Here is a 21,418-nt window from a genome sequence, read left to right as displayed (position 1 = left end):
TACAAAGGCCAGATCAGCCCAATTTCTTTGCAAGGCTATGGGAATGCTACGTCTAGTCTGAGCACAAGATTGATTTAGCAGCTGTTGGTGTCTGATGTTTACTTTGATCATGCATTGGAGGTTTCAAAATGATGCTATAGTTCTTCCATGTATTGTGCATTTTATTGGTTGAAATAATCTCATCTGCTTCGTTACCTAGTTGTATGCCTCATAGTGCAAAGCAGCACAGATGTGAGATTCTTATCCTGCCTGTGTCTAGCAGTCCTCAAGACACCAAATTGGTTCTCCCTCAGCTTCTGAGGTTAACTAGGTCTCCTTTTACAGTATTGTTATGAACTGTTGTATTTCAGTATTTGGTGGAGTTAATTCTTTGTATTATTATTAAAGCTCAAATAGCCTTACCCTTGGTTCTTGTCAAAAGACACTAAAGTTTTGTGAATTCTCTTTCTTAAGCTTCCACACAGTAAGCATTTGGAAGACTAAAACCACTGGCCTGAGGTCTGGTTATTATTTTCCGTGCTAGAGTTTTGCACAGGTGAAGAAACCATGCAGAGTGCAAGCATACAACTTGATACTGGTGTGTGACAAACAGTGTTTGATAGTGGAGTCAGGACAGGCAGAGAATGAACCACCAGAGGTGAGAATGTCACCTTGGTTCAGAGTGACTTCATCAAGCTGGATCAAACTTGTGGAGAGTCTGATGCCAGATGGTTTGTTGCCAGCACATTTAAACACAGTTTATTTGGAAAAAGTTTCCTGGTGTAATACAATTCCTGGTGCACCAGGAAGAAGAATTACGTTGAAACTCAACTCAGGGTACATGCCATTTCTTCCAAGAAGATGGCTTTTAGAGATAGACTATCTGTACTAGCTTAAGGGCCTAGGGGAGGATCTGGCCTGGTGTTAGTCATACATACAGCATAGAGATCATTTTGGGCTATTGGCCACTTCTGGTCCTGGTTGTGGGAGTTGGGAGTCATTCTCTATACAGATAATGTAGGAGTCATTTAGACTATTAGGTATCTTCAGTGCTGGTTGTGGGCACTTGGGGGAGGCCCCTTGCTGTACAGGTAACATAAGCGTCATTAAGATTACTAGCCAACATCCAATTCTGGTTGTAGGAGCTTAATATGGCCTGGCCCAACAGATAATGCCGATCACCAGGCTATCAATCACCTCCAATTCCTAGCCTTCTGGAAAAACAAGTTATACGTCCTTCTCTGTGAAAGAACAATTTTGGGTGCTTAATATTCCTGTTTTTCCTGAAGATCAGTAGGTGTGCGGACTTTTGTGCTCCCAGCAGGTCAAGATTCTGTATTTTATCAGATCTTAAATACCATGCAAGCAATCCCTAAGAGCCACCATGCGGTTTGGCTGGGTCTGCCTTTCTGAGGCCAGAATCAGAAAGGGATAACTTTATCTTTTCTTTTTTCTGTCTCTTTCAGATGCTGGTTAGAAGTGAAATACGCTTTTTCTGATGCTTTGGGCTTCCTTACTCTTGCTCTAAAGCCTCTTCCCTCCATGTAACTGCTTGTCTGCCATGTGTCTGACCTCCATGCCAGCTTAAATGGCATAGCTTTATTTCTCTTTTTCCCTCCAGGTGGACAGCGTCTGAGATTTATAGCTTGCTTACCCATTTATAGCTTGCTTACCCTTTTTCCCCCCTTCTCTTTTAAACTAATAAAATTGTTCTTGAGTTTAAAAAGAAAAGTACAACTACAAAGAATGCCGTGTGTTGAACTAGTTATGGTAGCACACACCTGTAGTTTGATGTAATATCAGAAAATAATAATCCACAATTAACAGACTTGACCATAGAAATAGCTGAGACTCTACCACCTTTTATTAAATGAGGTGTTAAATAATTTTGTAGCAATAGAGAACAATGCCATTTATTAAAACTCCGGTTTGAAAGTTTTTTTAGCATTAAAATATGTTTTCTATATTGATTCAAAAGGCTTATTGCTATATTAAGATAAGTTGAGGGCCAGTGTGATGGCTTGGTGGGTAAAGGCACTTGTTGCCCAAGCCTAACAACAACTTGAGTTCAATACCTGGAATCCACTAAAAAGATGGAAGGAGAAAACTAACCCAGCAGAGTTGTTCTCTGGCCTCTACAGGCACACTATGGTACCCCTCTCCCCCTGCCCCTCTTCCTGTTCCCCCTCCATCCTCCTACCCACCTCAAGCTCTGGGTTTTGGGGTATTATTACCATTCTTGTTGGGTATGTGGATTGTTTTGAAGTTATGCTAAATATACATGAGCAATACACCTTCCACTTTTAATGAATAAAACATTGATTTTATAAATACTCTTCTGGAAAGGTTAAAGTGGATCGCTCAGATAAGAATGTTAGGAATTTTAAAAAGTAAACACAGGCTTATAGGAGGTTTCATTGTACTTCAGTCTCCATTTTTGTGGGTTTTTTTTTTTTGTGTGTGTGTGCGGGGGGGGGGGGGGGGGGGGGGGGAGGGAGGGGCAGGGTTTATCCGTGTAACATCTCTGGCTGTCTTGGAACTTACTTTGTACACCAGTCTGGCCTAGAACTCAGAGATTCCCCTGCCTCTGCCTCCCAATTAAAGGTGCTGGGATTAAAGGTGTATGTCACCACACCAGGCTACTTCAGCTTCCATTCTTAAAGTTTTCCTTAATAGAATGTTTAATAAAATAGCGGCACCCTGAAGTTAAAAGGACTTCTTTTGAAGAGATTGGGTCTCTGCCTTGCCTGTGCTTGCACACACCTCTTTCCCTCGTGGAGTGGGCTCCAGCTTTGCAGTCTCCTCTGCTTCTGGCCTTCATTCTGGCCTCCAGGCACGTGGGGTGGGTCATTTGTTTTGCCCTTGTCAGTACCTGTTGGTTTGCTTTTGACTCTGTGAGGAAACAGGTGGCTCCCTTCTTCTGTTTTGGCTCTTCCTGCTCTCTTCCTCATCAGTGAGTTGTGCTCATTAACTTTCTCTTTTTCTCAACCCCAAGAAAGTCCCATTTCTATTCCTTTGAGGTACTCCTTCCAAAAGATCATCTGCCTTGTGCTGTGCTTTTGATCAGCGTTTTCCTAGCTAGCCCCGGACTCTTTTCCATTCCCATTGCAGCAGCTGAACAAAATCTCCTTTATCATTTTATGATCATATAAAGAATTCATGCTCTTTATAAAACTGTTGAAATACTAAATGCACAAAACCTCTTATTCCAAAATTAGTTATGAGTTGCTTTTGGTATCTTTTTGTATATCTTTCCAGACTTAACCTGTGTCTATACTATCTCATTTTCTTTTTTAAATAACTTACCTCTTCTCCCCTAGTCACTATTGATAAAGGACTTGTGTCCACCCATCTTGACCAAGATTCCTAGAGTATCTCTTGGTGGTAGAGCTAGTGTCAGGATGTCTATTTCAAGATACACATATCCTAGCTTTCCCCATTCTGAATTTTATATCTTATATATAGGGAAATGTTCAGGTTGCCTTTAAAAGGAACCTCTTCGATGATTCTGACACAGTCTTGCTAACCATCAGCAAAGTGTGTGTTGGTCTGTCAGGTCCTGTGTCTTGTTTCTACTGCTACTGCTTCACTGCTGTATCCTTTGGGGTCTACTTTGGCAGACTTAGTCACATTTTCAAAGGGAGTCTTAGGAAAAGATGTATTTGGGAGCTTTTTGATTTGTATTTCAGATTGCTTGTTGTTTAGGAACTTTGCAGAACTCAGGCCTAAATACGCTTTGTAGATCCTGTGGCTACTGAACTATATTTACAATCCAGTAGAATAATTATATTGCACCAACAGTGCAGAGAATGGAGGAGGCTATGTCCTATTTCTTTGATTACCAACATATATGAACAGGTATTGTTTGTTGGGGGGACATCTGTAGTAGTTCTTTTGTGAATTACCACTCATCTTTTTCTGCTTTGGGGCTATTTTTGGTTTTCTTATTGGCTGTCAGAAGCTGCACACAGTGAACCAGTACTCTGCTGTGTGTAGCAGACAGCCACCTCTTTTTGGCACACAGGAGCGTCTCACAGGGAAGCTTCTGTTTGTAGTCCCACGGTTGTCCTCCAGAGTCTGGGCCTTCTCTGCGCTTGTGTCCCTCAGGCAGATCCAGGAGACATTGCTATGTTGCTTGCATCTCAGCTTTGATTCCATGAGTAGGGCACTCCTGCTGGGTTACTTGGGGCTCATTGTACTGTGACTCACTGGTCACTTGTGATGGCCTTGATCTTCTTACCTAGAGTATGGTCATTGTCTAGCTCTCTTTTCATCCTGATGTCTTCCTTGATTTATACCCAAGCTGAGCCCTTGATTATCTGATCACCTGACTCTCTGAATGAAGTTTTCTGCTGTCATCATCCCTGGGCTGCTCAGCAGTCACTTACTTTTTCAGGTGGTTGGGGTTAGCAGTTGAATGACAGGTACTTCATACTGCTAATGAATCTAGGCTTGCCTCTGAGGGCTGACGACTCCTTCATTCACCTCATGTCTACTGAGAACTTCCCATGTGTCTGGTGCTTTCCATTGTCCAGTGTGTGGGAAAGCTGTTCCGTCACAGCTCTGTCACTGACCCCTGGTCTTGTCTGCTTGCAGTTGGGCCGGTGTACAAACAGCGTGGTCAAGTATGAGCTGATGCGCCCATCCAACAAAGCACCACTCTTGGTGCTGTGTGAAGACCATCGGGGTCGCATGGTGAAGCACCAGTGCTGTCCTGGCTGCGGCTACTTCTGCACTGCGGTAAGAGCCCAGCCCGCCTGCCGGGCTTCAAGAGTCCTCTGCAGAGACTCATTCCAGAATCATATCCCATATAGGGCCTATTCAATAAGCTGTTCACCACGGTTCTTGAGCTTTCTTATTGTAGACAAATGACCTAGTGCCCCCACCTCCCCTTGTCTTTTGTTCTATGTGTGGATTTCTGTCTTGAGTACAGAGTACAGGGATTTCTGTCTTGAGTACATGTCTCCTCCGTCTGCTGCATTATCTATGATTTATTGGTTGTCACTGGGATCTTGTCTTTGATGACTCTGTTCATGAGATAAATCTGCATCCACCAGACCCATAGGGCAGGCTCCTTCTTACAATGCCTCTGAGGGTATCTTCACTTACCTGCACCTTCAGATATCCTGCTGCCCCTCTGTGACATAGGACAGGAGCTTCTGCTCTGAGGGCTTACCTTTGAATTCTGTATCTTGTTTCCTTCTTAGACATCCCTTTTTATGCTTCTGCTGAGAAATAGAGTACTTCTGAATTCCTTTGTGTCTGCTCTCTGCAAGAACAGCTGTGCTAATTGGTGCTGTAATTGGTACTTATTGAAATGGTCACCTTTGGTATTCTGACTCTATCTACCCATCATACCATGTGGGCCTTCTAAACCAAGCCTTATATATACAGCACTCTTGCTTGTTTAGAGTGGCTGGACTGTTGTGAGGCCCCAGCTAGCTATGTCACTGGGGGGTTGGAGGTGAGTAGTGGTGGCAGTGAGGTGACCGTTGGTGGCCTCTGTTCATTTGGAGAGCTTTTAGCTTCTCTCCTGTTGGTCACCAGGCCCTAACTGGGTTTTTACTTGCTTGAACACTCTGAGTGGTTCAGTAGAGCCTCATGTAGTTTTTGAATGTTATTCTCAGTTTTTAAAAATGATTTTCACCTTTCTTTCTTCAGGGTAACTTCATGGAATGTCAGCCTGAGAGCAGCATCTCTCATCGTTTCCACAAGGACTGTGCCTCTCGAGTCAACAATGCCAGCTACTGTCCCCATTGTGGGGAAGAGACTTCCAAGGCCAAAGAGGTGACCATAGCAAAAGCAGACACGACTTCCACAGTGACCCTGGCCTCTGGACAGGAGAAGAGCATGGCTTCTGAGGGCAGGGCTGACACGACCACGGGCAGGTACTAAGCAAATTAGCTGTGGCCAAGTTTTCCACATAGTATTCCTGAAGCTATGTCCTCTGTAGGTATCAGTGTCTGCTACCTTATCTGGAAGTCTCAGTGAACTTTGTCATTTATTATGGTTTCTGATCTCTAAGAAGTGCTGGTGTTCATTTAGTACCATTTGTCCAAGAGTCTTTTTCATTGTGGCTTGATAAAATCACCTGTGTTGAATCAGTTTGTATTCCTGCTTTTGACTGGTGTGGCCTTTGTGGTTTGTCATTCATTAATGCAGTCCTCACACCCTGAAGCGTTCTATGAGCTGCTGTAGACTTGCCACACTGCTTGGCACAGCATTGAAGGCCTTTGCTGAATAGAAGATAAAGGGATGTGTTCCCACAGACATTGAATTGCTTTCCTAAAAGAACCCAGTAGAAATTAGCTGATGATCTTGAGAGTTGTAGGGGATAAGACAGATGACTGCAGTCTCTCCTGCCGGCCATTCCCTGATGGGAAGGAATGGTGAAGAGAACCTTTCCACATAGTGACAGAGCCATCAAGTTGCTCAGCAAAAAGAGGAGAAACTAGTTTTGTAAACACGACAGCAGTAGGAGAGGGGAAAAAAAAAAAAAAAAAAAAAAAAAAACCAACCCTAAAACTTCATTTGTGGTCGTTTAAAGGCTTCAGATTGTGTATGTATACCGCTAAACACAGGATTGGGAAGGTCTTCGTGCTTTCATATTAACTGGTAAAATCAGCCTTCTCAAGTTACAGTTCTAGAAGGCGTCCCTCCTTAAACTGGGGAAGGCAGTAGAGGGGATATAGCCTGAAGCTTGTCTATTAAAATCAGGTCTGAGGGAGTGGGTCGAGATCCTTGGAGTGTTGTGCTGATTTCTGAGTGTCTCATTTATTGAGGGAATGGGGTTCTGCATTTCAGGCAGCTCCCTTGAGACTTGCAGGTAGTGAGTGGACTGGGCCATTGACTCTACTCAGAGGCAGCCTGTGTGGGCAGGTTAGAATAGGTCTTGTTTTATGTTTTCATTGGTTTCCATGAGAAAGAGAGGTTGTCAGAATAATGAACCAACATTTCAATAATTTCCTTCTCATGAAGCATTGCTGGAGCCCCAGAGGACGACAAATCGCAGAGCACAGTCCCCCAGGCACAAGAGTGCTTCGATCCTGCAGGGCCAGCTGGGTTCGTGAGGCCAACTTCTGGCCTTTCCCAGGGCCCAGGAAAGGAAACCTTGGAAAGTGCTCTAATCGCTCTGGACTCTGAAAAGTAAGAGCCAGCCTGTTTTTGTTTTTGTTTTTTTTGTTTTTGTTTTTGTTTTGTTTTTTGTTGTTTTTTTTTTCCCCAGAGACAACTCAGGGTCATGTTCTTCCCCAGGGGTTCCTAGTACTTTCCAGCTTTTTGAATAACACTATTTATCAGAGGATGAGAATATGAGGTGCCAGTCTCAAATGTCTTTCTACTGTCTGGGATAAATTGTTGCAAATGATTATCCGTTCATGCCAAGAGCAAGGGCAGTCTTGGGAGCTCTTGTGGGTGAGCCTCCTGCAGGCTCCTAGAGCAGACACTACCATTCCATGAGCTCCTCCCTTCGACCTTGCTGCCTAATCTCTGCCTAGTGTGGGCTAGATCAGGTGACCTCAGGCTATCTGCTAGTCACCACACTGCAGCCCTTGTTGGCTCACAGGTCTGCCTGTGTCCTCTTTCTGGGGACACCTTCCACTCTTTACAGAGGCTTATCAAGGTGACCTCTAAACTTAGTCTGCCTTGGAAGGAAAATGGTCCAGTCATGCATACCTAACAGACAAGTCCAGTCCCTCTGTTGGTCTTCCTCATTCTGAATAGCTTCTCACTATTTCTGTCCTGGCCCATCTGATACCCTTAGTTTCTATTCATTGACCAGGCCCCAGACTTTTCCTGACCCTCCACTCCTAACCCCTGTTTATGAGTTGATGTAAACTTCATAGCAAACATGTTGGCTCCAGCCCCTTCCTTGCTGCTGGAGGGTAATTAGTGTCACCCCATGACAATTGTCATCACTTGAGCTGTACAGGTCCCTCTGGACATTCTGGCTGGCACCTCATATGCCATCTTGAGTATACATGATACTAATGCATGATGACTCCTTAGGGCTCCCTGGCCCTCTACACTGCAGCAGCTTGTCTGTACCCTGAGTAGGCTCTATGTCCTGTCTCCAGTGGTGTTTAGTGTGCAGCACTTTGAAGACACGAGAAGACAGTTTCTTGGGTTTTTTGTTGTTGTTTTGTTTGTTCTTTTGGTGGGCAGTGCCTCAGGGCTTTGATCATGTTGGCAAATGCTCTCAACATTGTACCTCTTGCCCTGTTTTGGCAATAAGAGGCTGGTGCTGATTGCTGTTCTGCTTCTTACAGACCCAAGAAGCTTCGCTTCCACCCAAAGCAGCTGTACTTCTCAGCCAGGCAGGGTGAGCTGCAGAAGGTGCTTCTCATGCTGGGTGAGTTGCTATATCTGAGGCCCCAAAAGGAACACAGGGAAGCCTTGTTTATTATCCCTTTTCTCAGGAGCCCCATCTCACTGTCTGATGGTTATAATTATTTGATTCCTCTGATTAGTGAAAGAAAGTGCTCCCTGGCATTTAGCCTGTTGCACAGCACTAGAAATGGTCTCTGTGCATCTCTAGATTTGAGAAAGTAAGTGGTTGAGGGGTTATTAGATAAGCAGAAGTGTACATGCAGGAGAAGCAGCTGCAGCACCCTGGGTCCTGCTGTGACGTGTTGCAGTGAGGAAGCCAGTGCTTCTGTGTTGACAGGAGTAGCGCTGGTGCAGAGTGGTTCAGGAGGAGTGCGCACATCGTGTGTTCTCCAGCTGTGGAGCTTCTTAGCTCTGCTGTGCCCGAGAATGTGCTCGTTAGAACTGGCCCAGTCTCAACGTGATTCGTAGTTCTAGGCTTGATCTCTCTGACAGTTCATCTTTAGGTTGAAAAGCATGAATAAAGAGCTCTTTGACTGACAGCAAATCATGAAAGAAGCTAAAGTTTGTGTGAGGGGAAAGGGAAAGGTGGGAGAGTTCATTTAATTAAAAAGTTTTTCTCTTCCTGGACTTCACATAGTATTAAATTGCTTCATTACTTTTTACACGGTATCTTGAGTAAATGTCTAGAAAAATTTTGTTTAACAATGGGAGCCTAAGGCAGAAGGATTTCAAGTTCAAGGCCAACCTGGCCTACATAGTGAGACCCTGTGTCCTAAAAAGTAAAAAATGAAACAAATGTCTGAGTCTGGGGGGTTACACTTCTTTCTACTCCCAGGGCATGTCTGTTTTTGGACATGTTTGCCCTTTATCACTGTTTTCATGAGATTACAAGAGGCAGAGATAGGAGTACCTGAAAACACCAGAATGAGCATGGTAGAACACTCTAATAAACCTGCCTGCCAGGTTTCATGTAGGACTGGTATAGGTTCTCTTGGTCTTGCCAGCACAAGTGGAGCCTGACTTCTACCTGCCAACAGGGCATAGTAATATTGTGGCTCCATCATGGCTCCAGAGCTCACTTTTTATCATGAAGGTATCCATGTCAGCCCTGTTGGCCATCCTACTTGTCTCGAAGTGTATTGTGGTTGCATCTGATGTAATTAGTAAAATTGTGTTTGTTTACAGTTGATGGAATTGATCCCAATTTCAAAATGGAGCACCAGAGTAAGCGCTCTCCATTGCATGCTGCTGCAGAGGCTGGCCACGTGGACATCTGCCACATGCTGGTTCAGGTTTGGAAGGATAGCTTTATATAAGTGTCACTAGGTTTCTAGTCATGGCTAAAAATATGGCAGTTGTACCTCAAGGCTGCCGTAGGCAAGTGCCTCCAGCCCTGTGGCTCTTGACCTCTCCTACTGTTCGTTCTGACATTTGCCTTTGTGAGAGTACCACACTACTGTGTGGCTGTGTCTCAGCTTGTTTTCTAGTTGTAGTTTAGTCCTGACTTCCCTATTTACTATGGTCTGCTGCAGATGATGGGGCCTTAGTGAGGCCCAGATCTTTCCCTCTTCTGATTCCAGTGACTGATTACATACCCTTTATTGTTTAAATCATGTTCATAAGTTTCCTTATGAGATGACTGAGTAGTTAAAGGTGCTTGCCAACAAACCTGACAAACTGAGTTTGACTCCTGGAACTCACGTGGTAGAAGAAGAGAACACAAATTGTTCTCTGACCTTGACATATGTTGTGATGTTTGCATATGTCTCTCCCAATTTAAAAAAATATAAAAAAATTAAAAAACTATGATCATTTGAGTACTTAAAATTTTAAACTTTTTGACACAGTATAATTGTATATATTTATGGGATACAGAGTGATGTTTCAGTATATAAGGTATAATCATTTTTTTGTGGTTTGAAAATTAAAAGCCTTTCTTAGTTATTTTGAAATAATTCAATTAATTGTGTCAAACCCTGTTACCCTGCAGTACTTTAGAACACTGAAAATGTTTTTCCCATCCAGTTACACTCTGGTAACCATTAACCGTTCTCTCTATTCCTCTCTACACCTTTTCCCAGCAGCTGGTAACCACTGTTTTCACTTCTGGCTTCCACATACGAGGGAGAATGTGCAATATTCTATTGTGTTGCTGTAAATGTAGGATCACAGTCTTATTTATGGCAGCTATTACGTTGTGTCTACACACCACACTGTGTTTATTGTCCATTTGTTAGTGGACACTAGGTTTGGTTCAGTGTCATAGCTCCTGTGAACAGGGCTGTTGTAGACTTAGGTGTGCAGAGGTCTCTCAGACGTAAGTTCCTTTCCTTTGATGTACACCCAGGAGTACACTTTCTGGATCACTTGGTTGCTCTAGCTCTAGAAGTTGAAAACCTCCATACTGTCTTTCATACTGCCTATTTGGCTGTCAATTCAGGATATAAGCGTTTTTCTTTTTCTATATCTATATAGAATTTGCTATTTATTTATCTTTTTTAATTTATATTTCCTTAATTATTAGTGATGTTGAGCAGTTTTTCATATACTTGTGGTTCTTGTTTTATCTTTTTTTGAGAAATATCTGATACATTAGTCTCTTCACTTGATCCTGGTGATATTTCTGAAGTACTATGTAATTAACTTGCTAGTAATTTGCTCAGACTTTTTCTATCTATGCACCAGGATAGCTATTTTTCTGTAGCCTTTGATGCTGTGGCTGTTGGTGGTGTCAGTGTTGGTATTGTAGATCTAGTTTAGGAGCGTGTCCTCTCTCCCTCCCCCCATTTAAAATAGTTTTAGAAATACTGGCATTAATCGTTGGAAACTGGGTGAAATTCAATTGTGAAACTGCCCACTCTGGGCCTTTCTTTGTTGGAAGACATTTTCTTTGACTTTACTGCAGTCTATTGTTATTTATTGGACTTTATAGGCATTTTATTTCTTCATTATTCAATTTTGGTTGGTTTTAAATGTCTAGAAAGTCAGTCACTCATTTCTTGCTATCATGTGATTGTTCATTATAGTCCATAATGATCCTTTGTGTTTCTGCGATACCAGTTGATGTATATCTACTTTGTTCTCTGTGCTTTTGTGTGGGTTGTGTGTTCTTTTTCTTTTCTTGGTTAGGTTAACTAAAAATCAACTTTGTCTTTTAATCTTTTTTTTTTTCATTTCTAACATACATTTATTTGTTTCTCTTTTGATCTTTGTTGTTTCTCTCTCTATTAATTTTGGATTTTGTTCTATTTCCTTAGCATTCTAATCATCATTAGTTTATTTATTTGAGACTTCTATTTTTGGCTATGGTTTATTGCCATAAATATCTTTCTTAGTATTACTTTTGCTCTATTCCATGTTGTATTTTCATTTGTTCTAGAAAGTGTGGGGGGGGTGGGGGAGGGCGCAGAGGTTGACATCAGATGTCTTCCTTAATCAATCTCCACTTTATATAGAGAGATAGGACTCTTATTTAAGCCAAGAGCTTGAAGATTAACCTAGCCTAGCTAGCCACTTGCACCTAGGATGCCTTAGTTCTGGTTCCAGCTGCTAGTAGTACAGCCAGGCAAGGCTGCCCTGCCCGCTCCACATTTACAAAGATGCTGGAGGTGCAAGCCCTTGTCATCATGTGTGCGTGGGAAGACGCTCGCCTTCCACGCTGTCTCCTTTGCTCCCCGTTCTAGGAAATATTGTGGGCTTCTCTTGTTTTTTTTATTGACTCATTGCTTGTTTAAGAGAATACTGTTGAATTTCTTTGTATATATGCCATTCCAAAATTCTTTTTTTGTTTATTTCCAGTTTTATTTCATTGTGGCCATAGGTGATGTATGCTGTGGTCTTTTGTTTGTTTGTTTGTTTTCTTTTGGTGTGGGGGAGGCTAAAATTGTTTTGGAGCTGGAGAGATGGCTCAGCAGTTAAGAGCACATACCTACTACTCTTTCAGAGGACCCAAATTCAAATTCCAGAAACCATGTTGCATTGGGGGCAGAGAGGTGTCACAGCCTCTTTAACTCCCGCTCTTCTGTACATACACACAATACCAATAATTAAAAATAAAATAAACCTTAAAGTATTTATTTAGACTTACTTGTGGTCTCACCTACAGAATTTTCCATGTGCTGTTCTGAAGAATTTACTTTCTATAGCTCTAACGTGAAATGTTCTGTAAATGTCTGGCTTGTTCCTTTGATCTGTATTATAGTTTAATTCCACTGTTTCTTTCTTGATTTTGGTCTGAGTGAGATCATCAAATGAAAATGGTATGAAGGGTTGGGGATTTAGCTCGGTGGTAGAGCACATGGCCCTGGGTTCGGTCCTCAGCTCTGGTAAAAAGAAAAAAAAAAAAAAGAAAGAAAATGATATGAAGCCAACAATTACACTATGTTGGAGTGTTCTCTGTCCTTTTAAATGTAATGTTCGTATTATATAATTGGATTCTCTTGTATTGAGTACATATATATTTATAATTGTTATTTCCTCTTATTGAATTGACTACTATGTCATATAGTGACCTTTAAATTTTTCTTTTTAATTGTATTTCATGTGTATGAGTATTTTGCTTAGATGTATGTCTGTGTACCACATGCATACTTGGTGACTGGAGGTCAGAAGAGGGCCTTGGATCGCCTGAAACTGGAGTTAGAGACTTTTGTGAGCCACTGTGTAGGTTCTGGGAATTGAACCCAGGTCCTTTAGAAGAGCAGCAAGTGCTCTTAACCACTGAGCCATTTTTCCACCCCTGGTTGGTTTTTCTTAAAATCTGTCTTATCTAAGTATATCAGTTTGCTCTTTCTAAAGTACATCTTTTTTTATCCATTCACTAGAACTATGTGTGTTACTGAAATGAGTTTCTTACTGGCAGCAAATCAGATGATTTTATTTTTTTTAAATCCATTTAGTCTGTATTTTCTTTTAAATATTTATTTTTTTATTATGTATACAGTGTTCTGCCTGCATGTGTTCTTGCAAGCCAGAAGAGGGCACCAGATCTCATTGCCGGTAGTAATGAGCCACCATGTTGTTGCTGGGAATCGAACTGAGAACCTCTGGAAGAGCAGTCAGTGCTCTTAACCACTGAGCCATCTCTCCAGTCCCTAGTCTGTATTTTTTTTTGTTTGTTTGTTTTTGTTTTTCGAGACAGGGTTTCTCTGGGTAGCTTTGCGCCTCTCCTGGAATTCACTTGGTAGCCCAGGCTGGCCTCGAACTCACAGAGATCCACCTGGCTCTGCCTCCCGAGTGCTGGGATTAAAGGCGTGCGCCACCACCGCCCGGCTTGTATTTTTTTTTTTATGTGGGGAATTTCTTCTCTTTCCATTTAAGGCTTTTATTGTTAAGGACACAATCCTGTCAGCTTGTTCATTGTTCCTCCTGGTATTATTATATATGCCTTTTTCATCTCTGTGTATCTTTGTGGTTTGGTGAATCTCTGCGTGGACAGGATTTGATCCTGTTTTATCTGAGTCCATTTGCATGCTTTCATGATAGTTGCCCCCCCCCCCCCTTTCATTTCTAATATCAGACATCTTATACTTTTCATGTATTGCTAGGCTGTCTTGAAGTCTGTGTTCCTACTTCATTTCTTGATGATAGCTTTAGGGGTCTGTATCCTCAGCTGTTGGATGTTTGGGTTTTTATTTTCTTTCAGCACTCTGCAGACACCATTTGACTCTCACCTGGATCTCTGTTTCTAAGTCTGCTGTGGCATAATTGGGATTCCTTTGTGTGTGTGTTTTAAGATTTTCTCTGGCTGTGTTTTAAGATTCTCACTTTGTCTGGTGCTTTTGATAATATAAACCTTAAAGACTATTTTGGTTGAAATCTATTTTGGGGTCCTTTGTGGCTTCCTGGTTCTCGTTCATTTTCTCCAAGATTGTAAGCTTTTCAGTAGTTATTTCTTGAACAAGTTTTCTGTATTTTTCCCTTTCACTTATCCTTCTAAACTGTATATGTAATTGTTTCTCTTCATGGCATCCACGTCTCATAGGTCTTTTTGTTCCTGTTTTTATAAATGCCATGCATGTTTATATAGTTTGTGTGCCGAGTCCAAGTTCACGGTGGTGTGTATTTACCTGTGACCTCTCATTATCTCCAAGTTCACAGTTGTGTGTATTTACCTGTGACCTCTCATTATCTTGTTTGTGCTGTGATCGAGCCTTCCCTGTGCACAGACTGTAGAACTCTGCCCACTAGTACCAGCAGGTGCTGTACTGACATCTTGTCTGTGGTCACTCCTCGTGATGGCCCTAGAGGATCCAGACTCTGGTAGTGGGTCTTTTTCTAGATACCATTCTGAGCTTGATGTATTGACTTCTGCCACTTTATATATGATGTTTTGCTTATTCCTGAATGCTTCAAAAACTGTCCCATTGCCTCAGTGATCTGAATTCTCACCTTATTATACTTAGGATCATTGTCAACCCTTCAGGTCCACGACCTTTGGTCCTTTCCCATAGGATCTTCAGAAGCAGATCCCCTTCTGTCTTAGTTCTCTCCTGTTAGGATTCCTCTTCATCAGGGTAGGACTTCGTGGATTGGTTCCTGGCCATGGTCTCTCTGGGATTATAGCTCAGTACTGTAGTGTATTGATTGTCAACTTAAGGGGATTTGGGACTACCTAGGAGACAAGCCTCCATGTATAGCTATGAGGAGTTATTGAGTTTAGGTTAGCCTCTGATTATCTTGATTAGGTTAATTGACATGGAAAGACCTACCCTAAAGGAGGACTGCATCATTCTCTGGACTTGGGACCTAGAGTACCTAAACAAGAAGCTACTTGAACACATATTTTCATCACTGTCTTCCTGAGGATGTTTTAAGTTCTTACCGTAGCCTTGATTTCTTCCCCGATGCTGAGTGTACTCTTGAACCAGAATAAACCTTCCTCCCTTATGTTGCTTTTCTCAGGGTATTTCATAACAGCAAGATGAAAAGTACCTGAGACAGTATGTGCTTAGCATGCAAGAGGCCCTAGGTCCACTTCCCAATACCATAAAACAAACCCCTAGAGAAATACATAGATGTATGTGTGTGTATAAGTGTCTTAAATGCAGAAGCAGCTCCTTAAGATGTAAGCATTCTGGGGGTTTTTGTTGTTGTTTATTTTGTTTTTTTCAAAACAGGGTTTCTCTGTGTTGTAGCTCTGGCTATCTTGGAATGTGCTCTGTAGACCAGGCAGGCCTCGAACTCACAGAGATCCATCTGCCCCTGCCTCCCAAGTGCTGGGATTGAAGGCGTGCGTCACCGCTGCCCATCTAATGTCTTGGTTTTTTTACTTGTTGTTAGAAGGTAGATGCACCATAACTTCTGGATCCAGTCTTACTGTGTCCTCAGAAACAGAGCTGCCAGCCCAAAGTTGTCTGTCTCTGGCCTTACCACCCTGAAACACTCACAGGCAGTATGGTTCACGGTCGTATAATTTTACCCTTTAAGCTAATTTAGATATATTTGTACATATTCTTCTGTGTCTAGCTTTATTTATTGAAAAAACAAAACATAAAACAAGAACCAAATGGGTACATGTAAGAAAACTGAGTAAGTCAAAGTGAGTTCTGACTAAAGTTCAATATCAAAACCAGGATTGCGTCTTATCTGGTTCCAGGTTTCCCCAACATTGGTTTTTGTTATTCTTGTTTAAGGCAGAGTGGTGCTTCCCATCTTTGTTATGAAATACAGTTTGCCCATGTGGGTAAGCTACATGAGCTGTTTCATTTTCCCCATCTCCCATGTTTTGTAAGCCTGAAGATACTACAAGATGAAATATGTATTTGGGTAACCTTTATATATAGGCATTCTTTTCTGTTCAATGTCTGGGCTGCTACGCCTAGCACAGCTCTCACCCAGTCACTTGATCTAATTCCCAGCTATAGTATTTATAATACCATTCTTAGAAGGCCCTTTAATTGTGTGTGTTTCACCCCCAGGACCTAATCAGCATCACCAGTGTTTTCCAGGAAGAAGAATAGAGTATAATTATTTCTAGTTTTCCCTGTGTCCAGGGGTGCTGTTATTCCAGTTACAGCATTTGTGTAGTACCTTCTATTAAACGGACCTGCAGTCTGTCTCGTGTCCCCATTGAAGACTGATTCCTATGTCACGGCTCTTCAGATTCTTTCTCTGGGGTGGTCCCTTCTGAGCCAGCTGACTCCAGGACTCTTTTCTTTTTAAAATGTACTTTAATTTTTTTTTTTCCCCCGAGACAGGGTTTCTCTGTGTAGCTTTGTGCCTTTCCTGGGACTCACTTGGTAGCACAGGCTGGCCTCGAACTCACAGAGATCCGCCTGGCTCTGCCTCCTGAGTGCTGGGATTAAAAGCGTGCGCCACCACCGCCCGGCTAATTTTTTTTTTTTAAAGAATGCTATGTCTGTGAGTATTTTGCCTGCATGCATGTCTGCACCACATGCATACCTGGTACCTAGAGGCCAGAAGAGGGTGTCAGATCCTTAGAACTGGAGTTATAGATGTGGTAAACTACCATGTGAGGGTTGGGAATTGAACCTAGGTCTCCTGGAAGAGTCATCACAGTACTCTTAACTACTGGGCCATCTCTCTAGCTCCCTGGGTTCTTTTCTTACTTGTTTTATTAGTTACTTTTCCTGTTACTATGATAAAATATATTGACAAAAGCAACTTAAGGTAAGATTGTGTCTCCTAGACAGGCAGTGGTGGTGCACACCTTTAATCCCAGCACTCGGGAGGCAGAGCCAGCAGATCTCTGTGAGTCTGTCTTGTCTACAGAACGAGGTCCAGGACAGGCATAACACGGAGAAACCCTGTCTCGGAAAAACAAAACAAAACAAAAAACAAACAAACAAAAGATTGTGTCTCTTAGAAATGACAGGGAAGCTGCACCCATAACATTCCCACAATATGGCTGCCTAAACAAGACTGAAACAGTGACAATATCTATAGACATGTTAACATGGAAGCAGGAAATCTCATGGGCTCCCACCCCAGGCAAAGAACTAGACAAAGCAGCTAATGACTGCTGAGAAAGGGAGAATTAATCTATCCCAGGGATGGTTCTCTAATTGTTTTTTCCAATACAAAGTGATCAGCCATCATGTACACACAAGCAACACCAAGTGGAATCAGCAGGTTGTATTTATATATTTATACATTTATATCTGCATGTAACAACAAGAATAAAAGAGGTCATCAATTGGAGACGGAGTGGGGCAGAGCTATAGCAGGGTCTAGAGGGAGGGGACATGGGAGGGATTGGGGGAACAAAGGGGAGAAGTGGTATGATTATATTCTAATTAAAAATTAAGAAGCAACTTAATGTAAGAAAACGTTATTTTGACTTATAGTTTGAAGCTACCATTTTCATGGAGTAGAAGCTTGTAGCGACAGGACCTTGAGATACCTGATCCTGTTGCATCCATAGTCAAGAATGAATTATGAATGGTTATGCTGAGCTCACTTTCTCCTTTTTATACAATTAGGATCCTAGCCCAGGGAGTACTGCTACTCCCTGTGGGCGGGTCTTCTAACCTCAATCAACTTATTCCCAAAGGCTGTTTCCCAGGTGATGCTTGATCTCATCAAACTGACACTTGAGATTACCATCACACTTGGTTTTGAGCCAGGAAACCAGCATCAGTCTGCACAGAGGCCTGTTCAGAGCAGTTTTGATGTTCACCTGCTTCCTACTATGAGGCCTTTCTGTACCTGTGTGTGTATGCATTTCTGTGTATTGCTGATTGTCCATGACTACTGCAGCACAATGATTCCTATTATGTGTATTGTTTGGATTTAAAGTGACAGCACCCTGCTTATTCCTTGGGTATTTGGGGCTACAGTCTGGGCAACCTAAATGGAAGGCATTCTAGCTTTGCAGAAAGTGCTTCTCTGATCTGGAGTTTTCCCCATCCTTTGGTCAGTGCTGTGGATGCCCATGGTCTTGCTCCTGGACTGAGAGCATTGATCACAGAAGCACCATTAGGCCTGGCTGCCCTATCTAGTAGCGTTAGCCTGTGGGTATCTATCTACTCATTGACAGAGTTCTGTTTCCAGTACTTTGTTCTTTTAAGTAGCATTGTTGTGCTAAGGTTCTGAAGGGTAACTGGGGTTTGATGAGAGACATTCAAACTTTCCCTTTCACACCCCACTCTTCCTCTGTCACTGTCCCTCTTAGGGTTGCACCCTTACACACAGAGAGGGCTTTGGAACCCGTGGAAGCAGGTCATGCCAATTTCATAGTGGTTTCCGCACAACACATCCAGGATTCTTTCTATTGGCATTCCTCATGATGGAGGTGTGGTTGTTTTGGTTCTGTCCCCCCCACCCCCCATTTGAAGATCTAATCAGTCATCTGGTGGGCCTTACTTTTGTGCCTCCTGTGGGAGCTCATAAAACCTTCCTAGTGAGATCTGAGGTTGCTTTACACAGCAGGGCTGCACTGGGGGATGTCTTGACCACATGCATGGTCACCAGGTGCCTGGGATGGTCTGCACTTGGCTGTGCTGCAGGAAGGTCTTTTGCTCCACCCCTTGGCATCCCTTTAAAGGCCCTTTAGAAGAGACAGAAGGGGCTGGTGGGTTTTGACCCAGGCCCTCCCTAGCTATCCTGTGTTTCTAACTGTCTCTCTCCTCTATACTTTTATCTCTATAGTTCTCACTTCTCCCTCCTCAAGAGTACCCTGGGAGAAAAAGAGGGAGCAAGTCTCCCTCAAATGGTGCTGGAAACAGGGACCAGGGACTTGGCAAAAGGAGGGTAGAGGGCACCTGAGTTCTCCAGAAAGCCGTGGTCCCCACCCCAGAGGTTGGGGTGTAGGGCTGCCTACAGGTTTTGTTCTGTGTGTGTGCTGTGCAGCTTGAGGCCTAGCTCTTCGCCTGGCTTGAGTAAGAATCTAGGGATGGGCTATTGTAGGTTCTCTTGAACCTGTCTGTTCTTCACTGTGTGTGTGTGTGTGTGTGTGTGTGTGTGTGTGTGTGTGTGTGTGAGATATGGAGGAGCAGAGCTGTGTGTGCTCTGTACAAATAGAAGTTTATTCTTCCTACATAGTGCAGTACAGCTTGTACCTTTCCCAGAGCTTCTGTATGACCTCCATTCTGTTTTTTTAGAAGTTATTTAGTTATTTACTTATTAAAATTAGCTGCTGTGGAGTTCTAGCTTTCCTTTACCTTCAGTGATTGGTTTTGTTGTATTTTTTAAGCACTAGACCTTGCCCTTTAAGGTTAGTGTTGAAACCCACCATGTTTTCAGGTTTTCCCTACATGCTTCAGTCTCACTGCTGCTGTGGTCACCTGACCTCTGGCCACTGCTCTGTGAAGCTACAATTTTCCTTTTAGGAGCACATCTCTGGACTTCAGCTTTTTTACTGCTGACAGCAAGAATACTATTTTTCCTTTATTGTTGTAAATATTTACTTTATAAGTCAAGTATTAGCCCTTTGTCCTTAATCTAAGAAGCCGATGGAGAATCCTATGGAGAAGGTTCAGCTGTCAGCAACCACTTGCTCTTGGCCACAGTTGATAGCAAACTGGGGCATCTGTGTGACCTTGTCATTGCCTCTTTATTTATTGAAAAAATTACTAATTATTCCAGAATTCTTATCACTTGTAGCTTTGCGCCTTTTCTGGAACTCACTCTGTAGCACAGGCTGGCCTCAAATTCACAGAGATCCACCTGCTTCTGCCTCCTGAGTGCTAGGATTAAAGGCGTGAGCCACCACCGCCCAGCTAAGCTAGTTTTTTTTTGTTTGTTTTTTTGTTTTTGTTTTTTGTTTTTGTTTTTTTTGTTTATTCTGGAAAATATTTTAACACTTGGAGAAACAGGCTGAATAGATGGGATATCCTCTGCCTTCCCATATACTTTTCTCTCTCCTGAGGTTCTTCTGCTCCCTTTCTTAGACATCTCTATATCCTGCTGTGCCTGTGTGTCAGATGAATTTAGAAATGAAGTCTAGCAAAAATATTCTGCTTGAGGTAGAACTTGATAGAGTAATTGTGTCTGTCTGAGTGTGGGAGTGTGTGTGGGGTGTCAGTGTGTTGAGTGTGTGGGTGCTAGAGATTGAGTCTAGGGCCTTGTTCATGCATGGTGGGTACTCTACAACTAAATAGCCCCAGCTTTATTACTACGTCGTGAATGCTGTTTTGAAGAATCAGACACAGTTGGTTAGTAAAACAGTTTTAATGTTGTTAAATCTCTTGACAAATGCAAAAGCCTCGTAGTTCTTTTACTTATTGGGATGGAGGATGCAGAAATTGCCTTCAACACACCTAAACAATCTTTGTTTTACTAGGCCGGTGCCAATATTGACACTTGCTCAGAAGATCAGCGGACCCCATTGATGGAGGCTGCAGAAAACAACCACTTGGATGCAGTCAAGTACCTCATCAAGGCTGGAGCACAGGTGGATCCGAAGGTACCCACCCAGTCAGGTTCATATTCCTATTTCATGTGTAGATGTTTCTTAGATGAACAGGAGACAGTTTCTCCTTGAAACTCCTGCAGGAGCTTATTGCTATCGGACGTTTACCCTTTTGTCTCACATAAAGATGTCTCACATCTTTACTTACTTGGTATAGTAGTTACTTTTCTTATCACTGTGATAAAATGCCTGGCAGAGTGTCTTATGGAAGTAAAGGTTTATTTTGGCTCATGATTTCAGAGGGATTTAGGTCTCTCACAGTGCAGAAGGCATGGCAGAGTGGCAGCAGGAACTTTTTTATGTGCTGACAGATCAGAGGCAGAGGATAAGCCAGGCCCAGGAACAGGTATAACCTGCAGAGGCCTCTCCATGGTAATAACCTGTTTCTGCCAGCCAGGTTCCACCTCCTGAAAATTCCACAGATTCTAAGCTGGGAATCAGACTTAAAACAGGCTTTGAGAATGTTTCTGATGCAAACTATAAATACTTGGTGACCTGTCATATTAGTAAAGATTCCCTAGTAAGCACTAGATCTACCTATTGTGCCGAGAATAGATAAATCAACCAATAAGGAGTTGCCCATGAAGGTTTTTGCTTCCTTCCTTCATTATTCTTTTTCTGCTTTTGTTTAGAGCAGTTACTCCAGAAGAGAAATAGAAGATATCCAAGTTGGAAATACTCAGTTCATAGTTAATGTGATCTTATGTGTAGAATTCATAAAGGATCAACAAAAGTATT

The 21,418-nt window shown here is 42.5% G+C and overlaps 1 protein-coding gene across 6 annotated transcripts in view; it reads left to right on the top strand.

Moving 5' to 3' along the window:
* Ehmt1 (euchromatic histone lysine methyltransferase 1) overlaps positions 1 to 20,950 on the top strand; it is a 135,021-nt gene extending 114,071 nt beyond the window's left edge. Inside the window, exons 11-16 of one of the 6 annotated variants that reach the window (XM_059260249.1) lie at positions 4,576 to 4,719; positions 5,641 to 5,867; positions 6,958 to 7,125; positions 8,247 to 8,329; positions 9,493 to 9,599; positions 20,552 to 20,942. In XM_059260249.1, coding sequence (XP_059116232.1) covers positions 4,576 to 4,719; positions 5,641 to 5,867; positions 6,958 to 7,125; positions 8,247 to 8,329; positions 9,493 to 9,599; positions 20,552 to 20,752 — 930 coding nt within the window. In that variant the 3' untranslated portion in view covers positions 20,753 to 20,942. Of the gene's footprint in view, positions 1 to 4,575; positions 4,720 to 5,640; positions 5,868 to 6,957; positions 7,126 to 8,246; positions 8,330 to 9,492; positions 9,600 to 20,551 lie in introns of all 6 variants that reach the window. The other 5 variants (XM_059260250.1, XM_059260247.1, XM_059260248.1 and 2 more) reach the window with 5 other exon arrangements.
* The last annotated feature ends 468 nt before the right edge of the window (positions 20,951 to 21,418 follow it).

This window comes from Peromyscus eremicus, chromosome 4 (assembly GCF_949786415.1).
Source record: "Peromyscus eremicus chromosome 4, PerEre_H2_v1, whole genome shotgun sequence".
NCBI lineage: Eukaryota > Metazoa > Chordata > Mammalia > Rodentia > Cricetidae > Peromyscus > Peromyscus eremicus.
This window is presented reverse-complemented; position numbering and strand designations above follow the sequence as displayed.